Here is a 22,120-nt window from a genome sequence, read left to right as displayed (position 1 = left end):
GCATCAATTTTGTTTCAAATTAGAGAAAATTCAAAAAAAAATATTAAATGCACAGGGGTTAAAAGTGGCCTTGTTTATTTATGTTTAACTTGAAATGTTTAACACGCAGTTTTTGTAGAAGGCACTTGTCAAAATCAACATTTAACTATCCACGAACTTGCTAGTGAAATTGATATTTATGGGAACATCAATCAATTTTAATGCAAGATTTGAGAATATAATGCATTTCAGCTAGTTTGTGCCTCACATCTTCACTGATAGTTGCAGATAGTGGCAAGTTCCCACTGTGTTCTTTGTTATTAATTGCTTATCATTTTTACTGTTTTAAATAATACAACCAAAAAAAAAAAAAAAAATCAGTGACCAGAAATATCAATTAGTATGTACATATTACAGTATGTATTAATTAAGCTATGTATGTAAGTGTAAATTTATTTTTATTTTGCTAACTGAAAAATATTCTTCCAATTTTCATGTATCATTTAAAGCAGGGGTCCACTGTATTTTGTTGGGAGATCCCTGGGCTAGATTCTGTTTGCTATTGAACTTGTGCTTGTTTGAGACCATTAAAAATTGTGACTTCGAAGAGTGCAATTCATGACTTTTAAAGAGAGCAGAAGATACACGAAATCTAGATGCTGCAGAAGAGATTGTGCTTAGCAGTGATGAAGAGGAGGAAAATTAAATGAAAGTACATTATCTGACATATAAGTATCACAGTTTGAAAGGTAAGATGTTTATTCAGTTATTACTATTTAAGTTACATGTAATACTATTATAAAAATTAAGTTTCCCGATAGTTAAATGGTGTATTCTTGTTAGCTTTTGGAATGTAACTCCCCTTTTTGTACTGGTTCTTAGTCCAGTATAACACGCTTTCGCATTATATGAGATTTTGTAGGAACCGAAGTACTGTGTTATATGAGGGTTACCTGTACTATAAAACAGTTTTGTGCAATGCTGTTTGAAAATAGTGGCCAGAAAAGTGGGCTTTAGGGAATTATGCTTGCATTACGACAGTGCCTCTGCACATTCAGTGCTTTCCATTCAAGAATTTCTTGCAAAGCACTCCATCACTGTGGTCTCTTCCACCCTCTACCACCATCCTCACTGGAGTCTCTCTCAAATTTCTCCCCTCCTCCCCCAAGCTTAAAGCCTTCTTGAAAAATCACAGATATGCAGTGACCAAGGAAATTATTCAGAACAGAATATGACACAGGAACTATTAGCAATTCCAAAAGGAAGACTGGCCTTTCAGAAATGCTTCTAGAAGTTCAGAAGCATGGTAATCAGGGTATACAGTGTCAGGAAAACTACTTTGAAGATCCATCTGGATGCTACTAAAAATATAAGGATAAAAGGAAGATTCTTCTTTAATTATATATTTTAGTAGTTTTGGCAATTTATGCAGTTTGTGCAATTTTCATGTGTGGACTTTGTGGAATATGCACTTATATATACACATATATCATGTGGGAAATATATATATCTATATGCCATTTTATTATGGTATGTATTTACTGTGGTATGTACTTGTTTTGAAGGCTGTTTCAAATAATATATCTGTTTGAAATGGACACATTAATTTTTTTGGGTAACCCTCATATATATATATATATATATATATATATATTGACAGCAGTAAAAATATGGATAACAATTGCATTTTTATTCTTTTAATGTTTCAGTGTAAAGATGAATTTGAATGGATAAAAGTAACATCTGTCCAAGCAAGTTTTGCTGTCCAGTCTGCAAATAATGCCTCAAATATAGCTTCTGGGATTTCCAAACAAAATAAGGCTTTAATCACATCATTAAAGGATAAACAATCAAAGAAAAAATCTAGTAGCAAAGTTAGTCATGCCTCACAGAAAGGTATGTAGTATCCAGTGAGAAAAATCCATTGGATTAGTTTAAAGAATTTTTTTTTTTTTTTTTTTTAGATAAAGGGATTTCAGCTTGGTTTAAGTTTTCAAGCCTTTCATATTTCACTAGGCTCCATAAGCAACAGTAGCAAACTATTATCAAGGGTCTTCTTTAGGGCCAGGGGGCTGATTCCACTCTAAAGAAACATTTTCAGCCTGTGCTTTATGAGATGTTGTTGCATAATTGCATACAGGAGCTGAAAAGTTTACAAGCTTGAGCCAAGTTACATCCCTTAGCACAGAGAGCTGAATTTTTTTTTTTTTTTTCAGCATTACAGTAAAAATATTTTGAAAATTTTGTAGAACATCTAAGAAAAATTAATTTGTAATTTGTGTTAGCTTATTAAAAATTTTCACATTTAATCAAATAATTTATTTGTATCAAGCATATATAATTCATTACAACTTTCTTACAATAATAAATAAATATTAAATTAATTAATTCACTAATCGATAATAATGATTAATATTAATCATTTATTCCAGAGACATCAGGTGATTCTTCTGGAAATATTATTACCATATCTCTTATTTTTTGCCTAATATTCTGCACTGTACAGCATAGCTGGTCTCACTGCTCATCAATTGTGTTTAAGTGCACTGGTATCCTTTTATCACAAGCTATTAGTCTCTATCTATTTCATCCATCCAAATCCAATTCTGTTATATCTTTCTAAACTTTGTCAATATTGGTAGCTTTTATGAGCATCAGCATGTGACAGTACAGTTACATTATATTAAAAAAAAAAAAAAAAAAAAAAAACATTCATAATTGGCATTCATAATTTATATTCATAGAGATTTAGTCCCCTGCATTTTACAGCAACAGAAATATTCTTATCTGAAGTTTATAAACTTCTTTACCTTCTGCTTTATTTTCTAGATGCAACCTGTATTTACCTTCCTAACCTTTTAGGGTATTAACCAGCCAACTCAGAACTCATGTTTCAAGTTGGCCTCTTGGAAGTTTCTGGAGTTTCTCCTTTTCCTCTCCTTTGTGTACTATGGAAAGGGATCTCTTGTGTGCTTCTCACATTGACTGGTTGCTTGCATTGCCTCCAAGGAGCACTCCTTGGAGGCAGTACAATCAATAACATTCCCAAAAACAAAAGATATTGGCACATACAATATTTAGTACCAGGTGTGCATTGAAGGGTGAGAAGAGAGAAGATTCTTGTTGATATTAGACTTGAATTTCTGTAGATTTTAATTTTCAGGAAATAAGGAAGGTCGTTCCAGAAAAGAGAAGTTGAAGGGATAAATGAGGAAGAAGAAAAGTTGATTCCGCGAGCTTGCAGTTGGACAGTAAAAGGATGCTGACTGGTTATGGCACATGTTCAGCTTGGTTTGGAAGAGAGAGGGAGATTATAGAATCCAATTCAGAAGAACAGTGCCCATGGAAGTATCTATAGAAAAGGTATGCAGCAGAAACAGAACATCTGTGAGACAGGTCATTAATTGCCGACCGGGCTAGCCAGGTGGGTAAAGTGCCTGCCTGGCAGCCCAAGGGTCATGGGTTCGAATCACGCCTTGGGCTTGGATCAGAGTAAAATGCAAAAACTTTGGGGGGTGTGCATTATGCCCACAGAAGCTGATGCACCAACAACTAACAAAAAAAAATAATAAAAAAAGTCATTAATTAACCTAATTGTCCTCTTTTGAATGGAGTGTAGAATGGGTGCACCACCCACCCCAGATGTGGGAACAATATTCCATGGTAGGGTGAGTTTCAGATTTGTACAGAATGAGTAGCTGTTTAGAAGAAAAGTAACATCATGAGCAAAAAGATGCAGAGGAAGCAATATTTGCGATATACTTATGCTGAGAGAGATTAGAAGTCAGTGTAATCCTTAATAGAGATATGTGATCTTGTCTAGAAATCTGAGTGTCATCGAAGATGAGTATAGGAGCAGAAGAATTCTTTTTGCAAGATCAGGCAACTACAGATTGGGCCACGCCCCTAGCCATCTCAACAGCACTGCCCGTACCCTATTCTCCCTTGCTTGGAGCCATTCCAGCTCAGATGAAGCTAGGCACACCAAGATTTCCATTGTGAGAAGGGACTTGGTCAATTGTGACTATCCAACCCACGTATTAGACAAGTGCTTATTGCAAGAGCTCAAAATCCACCCGAGACTGTCATCGACGCATGACAATATGCCTACCACCTACTTTCTGGGCATGTCAGGCAAGATTTCAAAAATCCTCTGGGAATACTGCATAAAATGCGCGAAACTATCCAGTAGGAGCTTGCTTTCTCTAGTTTCTAACGTGAAGACTCCGGTCGCCCCTCTTTTGCGTAGTGGTGTGGTATACCACATAACTTGCAAAGATTGTGGCAGCTGCTAAATAGGAGAGAGCTCGAGATGCCTTCAAGACCGCCTTGCAGAGCATGACATATCAATTCGCCTTGGTGAGACTGACCAATCCGCAATCGCAGAACACTTCTAGATGACCCACCATGACCTTAACCCCAGGCGCCTCCGTGGCCAGGTGGGAAGGAGCAGCAGTGCGTCGCACACGCTTCTTGATTAAACCAGGGTTCGAGCCCATGACCACCAAATATGGAGGATGCGGAGAGGTCCAGGAATGACCACCGCATACCCCTGAGCAATATGGCCTTAGTTGCTAATGCTCCTAAAAAAAAAAAAACCAAAAAAAAAAAACCTTAACCTCAAGCGTGAATACAAAGTGATTTACCAATCCCGATACTTTCGCCATTACCTCTGGCTAGAGTCGCTTAACATTTTGTGCAGTTCAAGAACTATGAATTGCTGCAAGGGCATGACGCTACACCCTATATTGGAGGCAACTATCTTGAAACTGGATAAACGTTGGCAGCAAAAATCCACACATGTCCATGCAACAACAATGATCAGCAGTAGTTAAATGTTTAATCACATGTCCATGCAAGCATCACTGCGGGCACAATTCTGTATCTGTTAAAATTTTGTCTCTAATGTCTTTATCCTGTTAGAATTTAGAATTTGCCGAAGAAGGGGCCCCCATTTAACCCTGAAAGCTTCATGTCATTTATTATTAAAACTTTTCTGGATTGTACAGAATTCATCACTATCGTTAAATGAGTTTTAGATGGATTGAAATTAAGTTATCTTTGTCCTATTGGAGAATTACCTGGAGATCAGTATTTAAGGAATAGGTGGTGGATATTGGAGAAGAAGCTGTTCTTGCAAGATGCAGGCTTTCTTTAACTGGAAAGTGGAATGCAATGTGCAATCATCTGAAAAACTATGGATGGGATTTCTAGTCAGTGAAAGAAAATCATTAATATACAAGAGGAAAAGAGTGAGAGAAAGAACCATCATCAGCATTAGTGGAAAAGTTAGAAGACATAAATCCATTTACCATCACCCACCGTGAGCAGTCAGAGAGAAGACTAGATGACCAATTGCAAAAAGCAGTTGGCAGTCCACAAATGAGAAGCTTCTTAAGAAGACTTTTATGCCAAACATGATCTAAAGCCTTAGAAATGTCAAGAGCAACTTAAGTTTCACTAAACTTTTCCATTGAATTTTTCCATTGATGGATAATGTAAGCCAGCATATCACCAGTGGATTGAAGCTGACGGAATCCATACTGGTGATCATTGATCATTTGGAAGATTATGAGATACTTTATTAGTTGGCAGTTAACAGATTTCTCCATTACTTTAGAAAGAGTAGAGGGAGGGAGGGAGGGAAAAACTATGATGGGAGGCCATCATAAAATCTGACTTTAAATTTGCATGTTATGTTGAAAATAATTCTGATGTATATATATATACTAGACACAGTAGTTTCAATTACATTTATGTCTTAATGTTTATTTGATTATATCAAAGGTATATAATTACAGATTAATACTTATTCCAGAAAGTCAGTTGCAGGAGGATAGTGTCATTATTAACTGTACTAAATCTCAGGAGAGGAAAGAAAGTTCAGGTGCATCAGAAAGGTAAGATAAATTACATAGTTTTAGCTGTATTTAATTGAAATCATTGTATATAACAGTCCTGGACAAATTTATTAAAATTTTAGGAGTCAGGCATTAAATTGTTAAAAATTCACTTTACTTTCTCATTGCAGTCCAATTCACTTTATTGATTTTGCATAATATTTTGAATTTCTATTTATGTGAGTCACTGCACTGCTGCATTTTATATTCATAATTGATTTCAGATATTGCTATTGGCATTAGTAGTGGCATATGATGTAAGAAAGCAAGCTCATACGGCATCAGACAAGGGGGGGGGGATTCCCATTTCACTCATCCATTCACTCCAGATGTTTGTCCAGTTATTCCTTGAATTTATTTAAGCTATCAATTTCAACAATGACTGATGGAAGTTTGTTCCAGCAATCAACCACCCGCTGGCTAAAGGCAAATTTCTGCACATCTATTTTACAACCGTCTTACCTCAATTTGAATTTATGCCCCCTCAGGCACATAATCTGAGCAAGAGGAAGAATCCCATCATCATTGAGCCTGGTCAAACCATTCAAGACCTTATGCACCTCAATCAGATCACCTCGCAGTTGCCTAGCCTGTAGATGCTAAAATTTTCAGAACTTAAGCCTTTTTTGGTGAGAAGTAACCCTTTGTTCATCTTACCAATCTCACCGCCTTCTCTGTATTCGTTCCAGCATCTCTACATCCTTCCTAAAATGAGGCCTCCAGACCTGTATAGAGTACTCAAGGTGTGGCCTGATCATTGCCTTATGCAAGGGATAATCACCTCTTTATCTCTGCTAGTAAAATTCCTGTGTATCATTGACAAGGCCCCGTGAACTGCTCTGGTAACATGTTCTTTTTCGTTCTCCACATTGGCACCTCTGTAGCCAGATGGGAAGGAGCAGCAGTGCGTAGCACACGCTTCTTGATTAGACCGGAGTTTGAGCCCGTCACCACCAAATACGGAGAATGCGAAAAGGTCAGGGAATGACCACCGCATATCCTGGAGAAATATGGCCTTAGTTGCTAATGCTCCTAAAAAAACCAAATAACAACAATAACAATAACGTTCTCCACTAGTTCAGAGTTAATACTACCCATATGCAGTACTTTGACAAATGCAATGTTAAACTTCAGTTGCCACCTCTCAGCCAAACTGCACAACTTTTCTAGATTCTGTTGCAGTAGCATATTGTCATTAACAACCCTGCCAACCTTTGTATCATCTGCAACCTTCAACATTAAGCCTGATATGCAATAAGCCCAACACCGAACCCTGGGAGACTCCACTAATAACATTAGTCCACAAAGAGCAGTGTCCATTGATTACCACTCTCTGTCTTCTCCCACTCAACCATCCTTTTATCCATGGCAGCAACTTGCCTCCAATGCCACACTGCTCCAATTTGTGCAGCAGTATATACCACTCCTGTAGGATCAGTCTCTTCTGTTAATAAGCACAGATCATGCTGTGAAAAATTATATTCCACGAGCCTCGAACAATCTCTCTAGCATTTCTCTTTCACAATATTTCCATAGCCAGGTGGGCTTGAGCAGTAGTTCGTAGCACACGCTTCTTGATTAGACCGGGATTCTAGCCCGTGACCACCAAATATGGAGGATGCGGAAAGGTCAGGGAATGACCACCACATATCCCCGGATCAATATGGTCCTAGTTGCTAATGCTCCAAAAACCAAATAACAACAACAACAACAACAACAACACAATATTTCACATCATTTGGAAATTCCAATGTTTTTCAAATCGCACCAGATTTAAATCTGACATACTGTTTTCTTGCAACATTACTCTTTATTTTGAGGCTTAAGCCCTAATGCATTAGAGTCATTACTGTTCCCAAATTTTAATTTCTTTATTATACTTTCAACCTTGTCTTCAACATAGAAAATGGTTGTATTTGAATCTTTTAATGATTAAGTTCATTTAATCTTGTAATGATTAAGTTCATTTATTTTTGAAAAGGTATCTGCTAAATATACTAATTCTTGTAGCCATGTGTTATCTGTTGTACATCCACTAAGGCAAAAAAGATGATCAGTGAAGAAAACTAACTCTTGCCTCAACTTGAGTATACAAGTAATTACTTTGCCACGGGATAGCCATCTAACATTTGTGTGTGTTAAAAGTGTAACATGCTTTCTGCCTATTTCTTTACATAAAGTAGTAAATTGTCAGGAGTTAATTGGTCTTGATTTTATAAAATTTACTCTTTTTGACAAAACTATTAACTATAAAATTAACTATTTTGAGCATTATCTAACACACTTTTCAGTTGTAGTTGAATTTGCAGGAAGATTTTTTTGCTTCTTATTAAAGTGTGTTTCACTATCGTTTTTCCTTGTAGTAGTAGTAGTAGTAGTAGTAGTGGCATGTGATGCAAGAAAGCAAATGTATGAGCTTATGCAGCATCAGCCAAAAAAAAAAAATAATAAAAAATAAAAAAATAATAATAATCACACCATTCCCTCCAAATGCCTGTCCAGTTCCTCCTTAAATTTATTCAACCTATCAACTTCCACAACGACAGATGGAAGTTTGTTCCAGCAATTAACCACCCGCTGGCTAAAGGCAAATTTCCGCACATCTATTCTACATCTGTCCTTTCTTAATTCGAATTTATGTCCCCTTAGGTTCGTAATCTGAACAAGTGGAAGGATCCCATCAGAATTCAGCGTGCTGAACCCATTCAAGGCCTTATACACCTCACTCAGATCACCGCGCAGGTGCCTAGTCTCCAGCCACTGCAATTTGCAGAACTTAAGCCTCTCTTGATAAGAGGATCCCGTCATTCCCCTCACCAATCTTATTGCCCTTCTCTGTACATGCTCAAGTAAATCTACATCCTTCCTAAAATGAGGCCTCCAGACCTGTACGCAGTACTCAAGGTGTGGCCTGACCATTGCCTTATACAGAGGGATAATATCCTCCTTTTCCCTGCTAGCAAAATTCCTATATATCATTGACAAAACCCCATGACCTGCTCTGGCAGCCTGTCTGCATTGCTCAGAAAACTTCATATCTGCCTGCACAATTACTCCCAGGTCTTTTTCATTTTCTACGACCTTAAGTGTAGTACCACACAGTTGGTACGTTTCTCTGGAGTTACTTCTACCCATATGCAGTACTTTGCATTTGTCAAGGTTAAAAGAAAGGATAAGAAAGCATAAGAAAGGATAAGAATGCATAAGAAAGGAGATAAATCAGAAATTGGAAATTATAGACCAATTAGCTTGTTATCCCATATCTACAAGTTGTTCACAAGGGTCATTACTAACAGATTAGAAAGAATACTTGATGAGAAAATCGAAAACCGAAAGAGCAAGCTGGCTTTAGGACAGGATTCTCAACTATGGATCACCTTCACATAATATCACAGCTAATGGAGAAAACAAATGAATATAAAACACCATTATGCCTGGCATTTGTGGATTATGAAAAGGCATTTGACTCCATACAGCATAAGGCAATGTTTCAGGCACTGGAAAGACAAGGCATAGATACTCCATATATTATGATTTTGAAGAAAATATAAGAGAGTGCTACATCCTTTATTAGACTAGACAAAGACAGTAGCAAATTTAAAATCAAGAAAGGAGTTCGACAAGGAGACACAATATCTCCGAAGCTGTTTACTGCTGCCCTTGAGGAAGCTTTCAGAAGATTAGACTGGTCGCAGAAAGGAGTCAATGTGAACGGAGAGTACCTAAACCATTTACGATTTGCAGATGACATTGTGGTCATAAGCCACGATCCCAAAGAATTAGAGGAAAATCTTAATCAGTTATGCACAGTTAGTAAGGATTTTGGACTAAAGATGAATATGGCTAAAACAAAAGTAATGATGAACAAGTATGCCACGGAAAGGGAAATAATGATTGAAGGAGCAGTAATTGAAAAGGTGGAGTCATATACTTATCTGGGACAAGTTATTAGCTGTAATAATGATAAATGGCTGGAAGTCAAGAGAAGAAGAAATTTTGGATGGATAGCATTCAGGAAATAGTCACATACTGAAGAGCAATATCCCAGTTTGTCTGAAACGTAAAATAATGAACCAATGTATACTCCCCACCATGACTTATGGAAGTGAAACTTGGGCACTCACCAAAAGAATGGAAGAGAAGCTAAGAACTACACAGCGAAGAATGGATGACAGATGGACTAAGAAAATAGCAGAATGGTACCCAAGAGGAGCTAGAAGAAAACCTGGAAGACAAAGGCGGAGATGGATAGATGAAATTCATGAGTCTTTGAGTAGTAAATGGATGGCCAGTGCTCAAAACAGAAGGAACTGGAAAGTTGCTGGAGAGGCCTTCATCCTGCAGTGGATTGAAAATGGCTGATGATGATGATGCCACTTCTTAGCCCATATGCCCAAATTATCTAGATCCTGTTGCAGTAGCACACTGCCATTACTGTCATTAACAACCCTGCCAACCTTTGTATCATCTGCAAACTTCGACACTAAGCCTGATATACCTTCATCAGTATCATTGATAAATATACAAAACAACAGTGGACCCAACACCGAACCCTGTGGGACTCCACTAATAACATTAGTCCAAGAAGAGCAGCACCCAAGAAGAGCAGCACCCAGTCTTCCATGCGTAACAGTGTCAAAAGCTTTCCTGAAATCCAAATATATGATATAAAAATTATTTTTTGCATCCAGTTCTTTTGTAACCACATCATAATATCCTATCAAATTTGTCAGACAAGACTTTCCCTTAACAAACCCATGCTGTGTCTGAATTATTGCTGCAGTCTTGTCTAGATGATCCTGCAATGCATCTTTAACCAGCGACTCCATTATTTTACCCGGAACAGAAGTTAAACTAACTGGTCTGTAATTACTCCTATCACCCTTCGATCCCCCTTTGTGAATTGGGGATACATTTGCACATCTCCAGTCGGTGGGAACCTCCCCTGAGTCCAAGGATGCTCTCATAATTATGGCTAAGGGTTTGCTTAGTTGCTTTGCCACCTCCTTTAATATAACTGGATAGATCCCATCCACCCCAGGTGCCATTCTTATGTTTAACTTCAACAATTTCTCCTCCACTTTGCTCTCAGTTATTACAAAATCATTAAGTATCTTGCTACAATTTGATAACCTTCTGCCATTTTCAAACCTTAATAATTCCTCATGTGTGAATGTAGATGCAAAATACTCATTCAGTTTGTTTGCTATCTGAGCAGGATCATCAACAGTCGAACCATCGATGTCAAGTGGACCAATCAGATTCATCCCCTTCCTTTTAGAGCTTATATAAGTAAAGAAATCCTTGCTGTTTTTCTTAGCATCTTTTGCCAAGGATTTTTCATAATCTGCCTTCGCCTGCCGAACTTCCTTTGTGACCTGATTACAGATTAACTTATATCTGCCATAGGCTTCTGAGTCACTTGATAATTTATATACATCCCATGCATTTTTCTTCTCTGTTACGAGTCTCATTAGTTCATTTGATAACCATTTAGGCCTAAACTTTGAACAATATTTCTTAATAGGTATGAAACTTTTAGTAGCATCCGCGATTAATTCCTTGAATGCTTCCCATTTAGAATTTACTGTTGGTAACATCGTCAGTTGATCCCACTGTACAGAATTTAAAAACTGTCAGAGACCACTGTACTCGCCTTTACGGAAGCAAAAACCCTTTTCTTTACCCCTGATGGTAATTAAATCTTTAAGTAAATCCCACGTCAGTACACTGTGATCACTGCCACCTAGTGGTTCTTTTATCTGCAAATTCCTAATACATAAATGATCACTGCTGATAACCAGATCAAGAGTATTACTTTCTCTGGTTGCCTCTCGAACATGCTGCTGCAGAAAACAATCATCCAGTAAATCCACAAAAGTCTGACTAGTGTGTGAGTGCCCAACTCACAAGTTCCAGTCAATATCTGGGAAGTTAAAATCCCCCATTATAAGACATTCCAATTTACTAGCCCACTCTATTTCTCTGTACAATTGTTCATTGTACTCATTCGAGTCATTAGGCCTATAATACACTCCTACTCTTATTTTTACTTTCGCAGTGCTTATGTCACACCAAACTGACTCAACAGTGCACTGTTCATCTATATCAACTGGATGCACTTCTTTTGATTTTATGTTTTTCTTAATTAACAGCATAACACCTCCTCCCTTCCTATCCTGTCTATCCTTTCTGTACACATTGTACTCCCCAAATTCCAGTTCTGCATTCCTTATATCAGTGTGACACCATGTCTCTGATATCCCAACAATATCCGCCTTTGATGTCTTGACCAACACTTCAAATTCATCAAATTTATTTACTATACTTCTAGCATTGGTATACATGCAAGTATACATGCTCCTATTCCTAGTTACTCTAACACATCCCATATACCCACCTGTTTCACGATGACTGCCACCCGTCCCTGAAACCCCCAACACCCCTTGCTCCAGGTCGCTACTTATTCTAATAGAAGTTGTGCAAGAATCACCTTCACCTCTGCCTACGGCTACTGTTAAACTATTAGTCCTTGTATCCCCCCAAGCTATCAGTTTTCCGACCCACCCAACACTGCCTCGATAGCATCAGCAAATATTCTTGCACCCTTTCTATTTAAGTGTATCCCATCCCTGTAGAAGCAGTCTCTCCTGTTAACAAGTACAGTCCAGGCTGAAAAAAATGCTGAAAAAAATCCAGGCTGAAAAAAATTCCGTTTCCCTGACAATAGAGTCACCACCAACTACTAGTTCCTGTGGGACCAGCGCATTCTGCCCTGGGGGCTGCCTCTGTGTTGCAAGATGACCAAGTGCAAGCTCTGGCATTGATGTGGGCAGCTGAGAGCCTGATGGGCCCCTCAATTTAGATCTTTCGAGGGCATCCATGTCCTTCAAACTCTCATATAGGCCCATAACAATGCTGAGTTGTCGCCTGATTTCCTTACGCTCCTTACATCGCGCACACACAAAGACATCCCCCATGGCAATATCATGTTCCGTTCCAGATAGTTCGGCAAACATTTCACAAGTTGCACATTTTTTTAGGCTGTGATGCGTTGGAGAATCGCCCCCCTCAGTTCTCCCCCGAGTCACAGCACTCCTGCCACTTTGTGCCCGTTGTTTTGCTGCTCTAGTTTGGGGCATGATACTTTAAATTAATAAAATCAATAAATTAAATGTCAATACTATGCTATCTAATAGAAACAGTGAAGCGTATTACTGTTTCTATAATTATATTACTGTTTCTATAATTATACGTTAGAGCTACCTAGCTACCTCAATTAAAAATTTGAATTCCCTATCACTATATACAAAAACAATGTCTGCAATATTTGAATGAAATAACAGTTTTATAAAGTATTACGTATATCTACGAAAACTGTTTATATAAATTAAAATAAAAATAACCAGCGTAATTAGAACTATAAGACTACGTATTAAGTACAATATAAAATAACAATTACGTAAATAAAAAGCAAACACTTATCGTTTTTTTCGGAGCCTGTAACTCGCAGCTGTATTTTCTAAAGAGAGTCAGTGCCCCCTACCAGTCTTCAATCAACGATCCATTATAGTTATTATAATTTGAAAATATTTATGTTATATAAAATTTATTTCTATAAAACTTGTGATTAGAGTTAGCAAAAGCTTAAAATGCTGAAGTTCACGACAGGGAATATGTACTTAGTCAAAGCTTAATAAAAAATACGGCACTCACCTCAATAATCCGTTATGGTTACATGAATTATGAAACAGTGGTGTGGGAAATCTTTGATTGAAACTAAAATCGGAAGTTAAGCATTGTGATTAAGAAAGCATAATTTAAAAAACTTAGTCCAGAGGGGGAGGTGCACCACATCATCCTCTTTGTCATTTACAATACTGTATAAATAAACACAGTACCATATGTGCAGTAAAACATTTCGGGAACTTAAGATCCACAATAACCTTGTGCTATTCATTTTAACGCCAACTGAAGATGAATCTATTGAAAGTCCGTCGTTGACGACTATTGGCCTTATTCCTTTTTTAATTTTAGGATATTTTATTTATACAGTATTGTAATTGACAACTAGAGGATGATGTGGTGCACCTCTCCCTCCTCTGGGCTAAGTTTTTAAAATTATGCTTTCTTAATCACGATTCTTAACTTAATTGACAACTAGAGGATGATGTGGTGCACCTCTCCCTCCTCTGGGCTAAGTTTTTAAAATTATGCTTTCTTAATCACGATTCTTAACTTCTGATTTTAGTTTTGATCAAAGATTTCTCACACTACTGTTTCATAATTCATGTAACCATAACGGATTATTGGGATGAGTGCTGTCTTTTTTTTTATTAAGCTTTAACTAAGTACATATTTTCTATAAAACTTTTATTTGTAAAAAATACAGAGCTACTAGGCTCAATAACTTTTACGTTGTAACAATATATTTAAAAGAGTAAAGAGATTACCTCAGTCTTTTGCATAGAATGCTTCCAGTCGATGCTCTCCATATATAAATGAATAAAATAAAATTATTTTATTTTATTCGTTTATATTTGGAGAACATCGAGTGGAAGCATTCTACACAAAAGATTGAGGTAATCTCTTACTCTTTTAAATATAAAACTTTTATATATTTATTTTATATTTTACCGAACTCACTGAATACATCTGATTTCTTACTAAACATTGTACTATTGACATACTTCATTTTAAAAAAAAGTGAGGAAAACCCATATTATTGATAAAGTAAGCATTATAAAATTTTGCAGGTTATGTAAGTAGAGTTTCTGCACACAGTGCTATCTCTAAATTTATGTAAATTTTGAGATACATCCGATTCAAGATTCACCGACATGCATTACATTATTGTCTTTAATAATGCTGACTCTAGATTTATCTGGATTCATGCAAAGTATACATTTTCAATAAATTTTTTAAATAAAAATTAAAGATGACATCATAGAATTTTTAGTGCAAACCCATGAAACATTGTTGTTAACTCCTGGGGGTTTGCAACCATCAAATGGAAACTGCTGATATATAGTATTCATGTATTTAATATCTTTAGAAGTTTGTGACCTTTTTTTGTTGCATGTTTTAATTATAAACCTGGGGCCCCCCGGTAGCCATGTTAGCAAGAGTGCAAGGCTGTACTGAGTGGAGTGTGTGGGGGTTCTCGAGACCAGCTGATAGTAGTCGTGGATTTCCTCTTCAGTATCTTGAGTTAGTCAGTCTCAAGGCCGGGGGCTATTAGCAAGTCAAATCCAAGGATCCTGAATAGAAATGCATTTGAAATAAATAAATTATAAACCTATAAGTTAAAATTAATAAAATTCCACTTTATGATATTCATTTTTAACATGTATAGCTGTGCACAGGTTGAATGTAATGTATCCATTCCTGTGTAATGTATAGCAGTTATAATCCTATATTTTTGGATACTTTTGTAAGCAAACAGATGTATAATTTGCATACTCAAGAAATAAACTTTCTTTTTGAGTAGTTAGTAATAATCAATTTTGAATTATAGACTGTTATATCTTATGCTAAAACTTAAACTTATAAACAATATAGGAAAGAAGTTAGTATTTGTGTTTTGGATGATGCCAGAGGTACTCAGGAAACATTTTCATGCTCTTGGGAACTTTTGACAAGAGAGATGCCATATTTTGATCAGTGCGTAAACTCAGAGCAGCCTGAAGGAGAGGTACAAATTTCCGTTCATTGTGATTTATCAGTTTTCAAGAAACTTATGGCTTATATTACAAGAGGAAGTGGACCACAGGAGGCCTTCACATTTGGTAAATAATAAGAATATTTATTAATCTAGTTAATCATCTTTTGAGCTGTTTTCAAAAACTACTGAATTTTTTCATTACATGTGGCATAATTAGTTTTTATGAAATTAAAACTCTTATTACTTGAAGAGGTGGTTTCAACTACAACCATTAATGAAGATGAAGTGCCAAATGCCACCAGCATACAAGAAAAAATTTAAGAATTAGAAGCATGCGATTGCTCATTGGGGTATCTGTGGTTCTTTTGCTGTTAGCAAGCTATGAGAGAAATGTGAATATTTAGGAATTTTCACACAGGGCTTGATGCCTCTTGAAATAGTACTTGCTATGGTTTCCATAAACTTTCTTTTTAGGTTTTTTCTTCTGGTGGGTCTATATTTGCCCATGGGTTAGGCAGAGTGGGGGGTTTTCTGGTTTGTTTCTTGTAGCAATTATACCAGCTTTAAGTAGGAAACCTTACTACTTTACTTTCTTGAGTAGATCCAGGTCTTTGATTATTTATTTATTTCTGAAAATTTTCTAATTCTTATTTTATTTTTTGTTTGTATGCTGGGGATACTTGCAACTATCTCTTCCATATGGTATAACAAAGGCTTAGACCTAAATATATGTCAAATGAACTATTGAGATGCTTGGCAGAAAAGAAAAATGCATGGGATGCATATATATCAGGTGATACAGAAGCCTGTGGTAGATATAAACTAGTCTATAATCAAGTCACAAATGAGGTTAGGCAAGGCAGATTACTAGAAGTCTCTGGCAAAGAATGCCAAGAAAAGTAGCAAAGGCATCTTTACTTACATTAACAGTAGAAGCAAGGGGTTGAATCACATTGGTCCACTTGATGTTGATGGTTTTGATGAACCATTGATGAACCTGCCCAGGTTGCTGACAGGCTGAATAGGTATTTTGCATCTATGTTCACACAAGAAGAATTCTTTAGAGATGGCAACTCTAACAAGGAGCTGAATGATTTTCTGATAACTGAGAGGAAAGCAGAAGAGGAATTGTTGAAGTTGAACATAAAAAAGGCACCCAAGATGGAGGAGATCGATCCAATTATATTAAGGGAGGCAGGAATAAAAAAAGGAGGCAATCAAACCCTTAGCCATAATTATGATAGTATCCGTGGATTCACGGGGTGATCCCTGTGGACTGGAGATGTGCATTTGTATCCATAATTCACAAAGGAGGATCAAAGGGTATGAGTAATTACAGACCCTGTTAGGAATTCAGGAAGGATGGTTGCAGAGTACAGAGACAAAATAGTATAGACAATATTTTGCAGAATCAACCAACAGGTGGTTGATTGCTGGAACAAGCTTCCATCCATTGTTCTGGAAGTGGATAGTTTGAATAAATTCAAAGAACTAGACAAACTATTGGAAGGGAATCGCATCTCACCTATCATGGATAGGTGAAATGGGATTTTTTTTTTTTTTTTGGTTGATGCTATATATGCTTGTTTTCTTGCATCATTTGCCACTATTAATACTAATACTAATATTTTAATTTCACAAAATCATTGAATTTTTCTTCTTTATTTGGATTAATATGTGTGACTGATAAATCAGTTATCTTAGCAAATTGCAAGCAGTTGTTAGAAACTGAATTATATTTCTCAAATATAATTCAGTTCTGTAATTCAAAGTAATGCTTTTAAGAAGAAATATCAAATTTAGCAATATAAGGATGAAAATTACTCCAAGTTTGATTAAGAGTGAATTAATTTGGGCATGGTAGAAAATGATGATAATCTGAATATTCTTTATATTATTGGCACACAAATTAATAAACTTACAAATTCATTTAATTTTTACTGTCAGCCCTGAGATTAGTACTTCATCCATATTATCAAACCCTATTAATGTCATGAATATGAAATTTTTCACTGTGCTGCTTGCATGTTTACGTCATTTCAGAACCTTATATCACCTGTCATTTCAATAATTTAATGTAATAATAAGGCCCTCTATGAATATACTTATTAGTAGTGTAGTTGCAAATGATGCAAGAATGCAAGCTATATAGCATCACCCAAAAAAAAAAAAAAAAAAATGCACTACACACTTCACCCATCCATACTCTTCAAGAATATTCTAGTTCTCTGAATTTATTCAGACCATTCACTTCCACAACAACAGATGGAAGCCTGTTCCAAAAATCACCCAATCACTGACTGAAGTCAGACTTCTGCACATCTCTTCTGCAACCATCCTTCCTAAACTTAAATTTATGCCTCTCATATGTGTAGTTTCAGCAAGAGGAAAAATGCCATTAACATTCAGCTTACTCGATCCATTCAAGGCCTTAAACACCTCAGTCAGATCACCTTGCAGGTGCCACTCTTGATATGCTGTAGTTTGCAGGACTGAAGCCTTTCTAGGTAAGAGCACACTTTTGTTCCCTTCACCAATCTGGATGCCCTTCTCTGTGCCCCCACCCATTCCAGCAGATCCACATCCTTAATGTGAGGCTTTCAGACCTGTACACAATACACTGAAAGGACAGAATTCATGGGATACCTGGTTCCTGGGCAATGCAACACTGTCACCCCCCTCTTGCTAGTGAATGAACCCACTGCTTTGCAGGTATATAGGTACACTGCATTCACATAGATGGTAATTCGATGTCAATATGGATAAACATCGTGAGTTAACTGACTTTGAAAGAGGGATTATAGTGGATGTCTGACGCATGGGTCACTCTATCGTGGAGGTGGTACAGAAATTTCACTATTCTCATTCAACAGTATCAAGAGTGTATCGGGAATACGCCATTTCCGGAATAATGTCTCATCGTGGACAGCACTGTGGGTGGAGAAAGGTGGTGAATGAACGTGGCTGTCGACATCTGTCTCGAATTGTTTCAGCCAATCAGAGAACGACAGTGGCACAAATCACCACCAACTTCAATGAGGGAGGTACCAGAAATGTCACCACCAAGACCATTAGGCGATCATTAGCTGCTAACCACCAAAGTCCTATTGCTAACACCACAATACAGGACTCTATGCCCCAACTGGGCGAAAGAACATGGGCACTGGACCTTGGACGATTGGAGACGGGTATCCTGGTCCAATGAGTCCCGTTTCCAGTTATTTCAAGCAGACGGGAGGATACATATCTGGCAGAAACTGAATGAAGCTATGCACCTGTCACGTCAACAAGGAATTGTTCAGGCAGGTAGATGGTCAGTAATGGTCTGGGGTGTGTTCAACTGTCACATGTTGGAACCTCTGGTACGTCTAGATGCATCTCTGAATGGTCCATCTTACGTGGGCATCTGCATCCCTTCATGGTCATCGTGCACCCACAGGGCAATGGACTCTTCCAGTAGGACAATGAGCCTCCCCACCGAGCAGTGATGACTAGTACATGGTTCAAAGAGCATTCTGCAGATTTTACCACCATGGAATGGTCTCCCCATTCACAGGGCATGAACCCTGTGGAGCATCTTTGGGAGCTGTGGAAAGGTCCTTTCAAGTTTTGGATCCTCCACCGAGGAATGCAATGAAATTATGGACAGCTGTACAGCAAGCATGGATGGAAATACTTGTGGAATGCCTTTGCAAACTAGCAGACTCAATGCCTCGCCATGTGACAACCCTTATCTGGGCGAAAGGTGGGTCTACCTGTTACCAGGTAGGTATCCCATGTTTTTGTCGCGCCTCTGTAGCCAGGTGGGCAGAGCAGCAGCAGTGCGTAGCACACGCTTCTTGATTAGACCGGGGTTTGAGCCCGTGACCACCAAATGCGGAAAGGTCAGGGAATGACCACTGTATATCCCCGTAGCAATATGGACTTAGTTGCTAATGCTCCTAAAAACCAAATAACAACATAACAACCATGTTTTTGTCAACTCAGTGTATTGGTAGTTCCCGACTTGACAAGTTAATTTGTTCCTAGCGTGCACTCATAAAGCGGGAATTTATTTCCCATAGACATAATGTTAATAATGGAGGTTACGTTTTCAGCAATGAAATTAGTTAGTTAATTAGTTTGTGTTTAAACAATGGTTGATTTATCCAAAGAAATGAAAACGTAGCCTGTAAAATCAAGCAAATTATAATAATAAAGAAAGAAAATATATGCTTTATTCAAGACTTAATAGCGGTCATTATTAATAATAAAGCCATTATTATTAATCAATAATAATACGGTCATTATTAATAATAAAGAAATTATTTATGACTTACACATGTTAAAGTTTATTCTTCATCATCATCAACTAAATGTACACTTGTTGATCACTCATTATTGGCGCAGCACTTGTTGTTTTGTTGCACAAGGAGTCTTCTTCAGAAATGCTTCAAGAGGCATTTGTTTCCAAGATAATCTTCTCTTTTCTTTATGAATTTCTATAGCATGCATAAGCATTTTTTAACAGAACGCACAAATTGTAACTAACACGATTTGCACGGAATAAAAAGTGATGCAGTATTGGGGTGTTGCATTACTAGGTAAATTCTGCTACCTATAAAACACATAAAAGGACAAGATAGTCCACCTAACAACATATAACTGGATGAAAGTTTCTGAATCATTGTGTATGAGCACTTCAGTCAATTATGAAAGCTGTAAAAAATTTTTGGTGTCCAGGAAATGCCTTACGTCCACCCAATGGTAAGAATCAGTGAGAGAGGGAGATTCTTGAGTTCTTCGTCACTGATTATCAGCTAGTAATTGATTTTCAGTCATTTCTAGTAATAAGAGATACCGTATTTCCCCATGTATAAGACACACCCTTTTTCGAAAAATTTTGGGGTCTAAAAACTGGGTGCATCTTATACATTAGTTGTAGATTTTTTTACTTGCATTTCCCGCTTTTTCGCACTTGTTGTCTTTGCGCTCATTTTTTCGCGCTCGTTACCGGTATATTAGGTTACGTTTTGCCACATTCTGCCCAGAAATGGCTCAGAAAAGATTTTCGTACAGTGCTGAATTCAAGTTAAAAGTGATCCAGTTTGCAAAAGTGAATGGAAATTGTGCTGCTGAACGTAAGTTTGGTCCTCCTCCAAATGAGAAAACAATCCGAGACTGGCTACGGGAAGAAGAAACACTACTGAAAACGCCACGGCAGAAGAAGGCCATGAGAAGCAAGTCAGCAAAATGGCCTGATTTAGAGAGGGAATTGAAGATATGGATTGAAGAGCAATTGGAATTCCTGTGTCCACAAAGATGGTTCAGCATGAGGCAAGAAGAATTGCTGATGAAAAAGAAGTTACTGATTTCAAAGGAGGACACAATTGGTGCTTCAGGTTCATGAAACGGAATGGACTAAGCATGCATACATGCACCAGACTTGCCCAAAAGATGCCTGAAAGCTATGAGCAGAAGGTCCTTGAATTTCATCGTTTTGTCATTCAGTGTCAGAAGACACATCAGTTTGAGTTGGGACAGATTGCAAATATGGACGAAGTCCCCCTTCAATTTGATGTCCCAAGTAACAGAACTGTTGATAAGAAGGGGGTGAAAACTGTAACTGTGAAGACAAGTGGACATGAAAAGAGCCATTATACAGTTGTTCTGGCTTGTTGTGTCAAAGGAACCAAGCTGCCTCTTCCTATGCTGATTTTCAAATGCAAAACAATGCCAGAAGAAGACATTCCTCGAGGAGTGATTGTCCACGTTCATGACAAGGGTTGGATGGATCAGGATGGGATGAAGATCTGGTTTGAGAAAGTTTGGAGCAGGAGACCAGGTGGGCTCTTACGCAAACCTGCCCTATTGGTGCTTGATCAGTTCAGGGCACACATAACAAAAAACACAAAGAAGATTGCTGCAGAGCAAAAAACAATACTTGCCGTCATACCTGGAGGCTTGACATCCCAGCTCCAACCACTTGATGTCAGCATTAACAAACCCTTCAAAGCTGCCATGAGAGACGAATGGAACCAATGGATGAAGTCTTCTGGGGATAATTTGACACCAGCAGGAAGAGTGAAGAAACCAACTATAGGAGAAGTTTGTACCTGGGTGAAAAGATCCTGGGATAATATCAAGATTGAGATCATTGTCAAGTCACTTAAGAAGTGTGGCATTTCAAATGCCATAGATGGAACTGAGGACGAGACAATATATGAAGACAGTGATTTGTCACTGTCTTCACACAGATGAGGACAAGCTAATGGATGGGAGTTTTGATAGTGATGAGGAGTTGTATGAATTTTATGATGAATAAAACTTGAGTTCAATAACTTTATGTAATACATTTTTTTTCAAATTTTGGGCCCCAAAATTAAGGTGCGTCTTATACATGGGAGCATCTTATACATGGGGAAATACGGTAATCTCATAATGTAACAATTTACACCATGCCATAAAATGCAGTTACATGTAGTAAACGTTACTGTATTTTCATTTTAAAGCATTTGGTGCTGTAAGAATTTTTATGACCTGGAATGAAATCTTCATCTAACCAGTGCATTAAAACAGAGAAGAGATAAATAAAAAC

At 37.4% G+C, this 22,120-nt stretch overlaps 1 protein-coding gene across 2 annotated transcripts in view; it reads left to right on the top strand.

Annotated features, from left to right (window-relative positions):
- The window catches only part of LOC150085009 (SANT and BTB domain regulator of class switch recombination), a 103,737-nt gene that overhangs the window by 29,905 nt on the left and 51,712 nt on the right, over positions 1–22,120 (top strand). For both annotated transcript variants that reach the window (XM_090375712.1, XM_090375710.1), the window contains exons 3-5: positions 1,689–1,875; positions 5,798–5,879; positions 15,441–15,667. In XM_090375712.1, the coding sequence (XP_090231838.1) occupies positions 1,689–1,875; positions 5,798–5,879; positions 15,441–15,667 (496 nt within the window). The remainder of the gene's footprint in view (positions 1–1,688; positions 1,876–5,797; positions 5,880–15,440; positions 15,668–22,120) is intronic.

Source organism: Mastigoproctus giganteus, chromosome 6, assembly GCF_048544385.1.
Source record: "Mastigoproctus giganteus isolate SK-2022 chromosome 6, ASM4854438v1, whole genome shotgun sequence".
NCBI lineage: Eukaryota > Metazoa > Arthropoda > Arachnida > Uropygi > Thelyphonidae > Mastigoproctus > Mastigoproctus giganteus.
The sequence above is the reverse complement of the archived record's forward strand: the minus strand, read 5'-3'. Positions and strand labels throughout refer to the sequence as shown.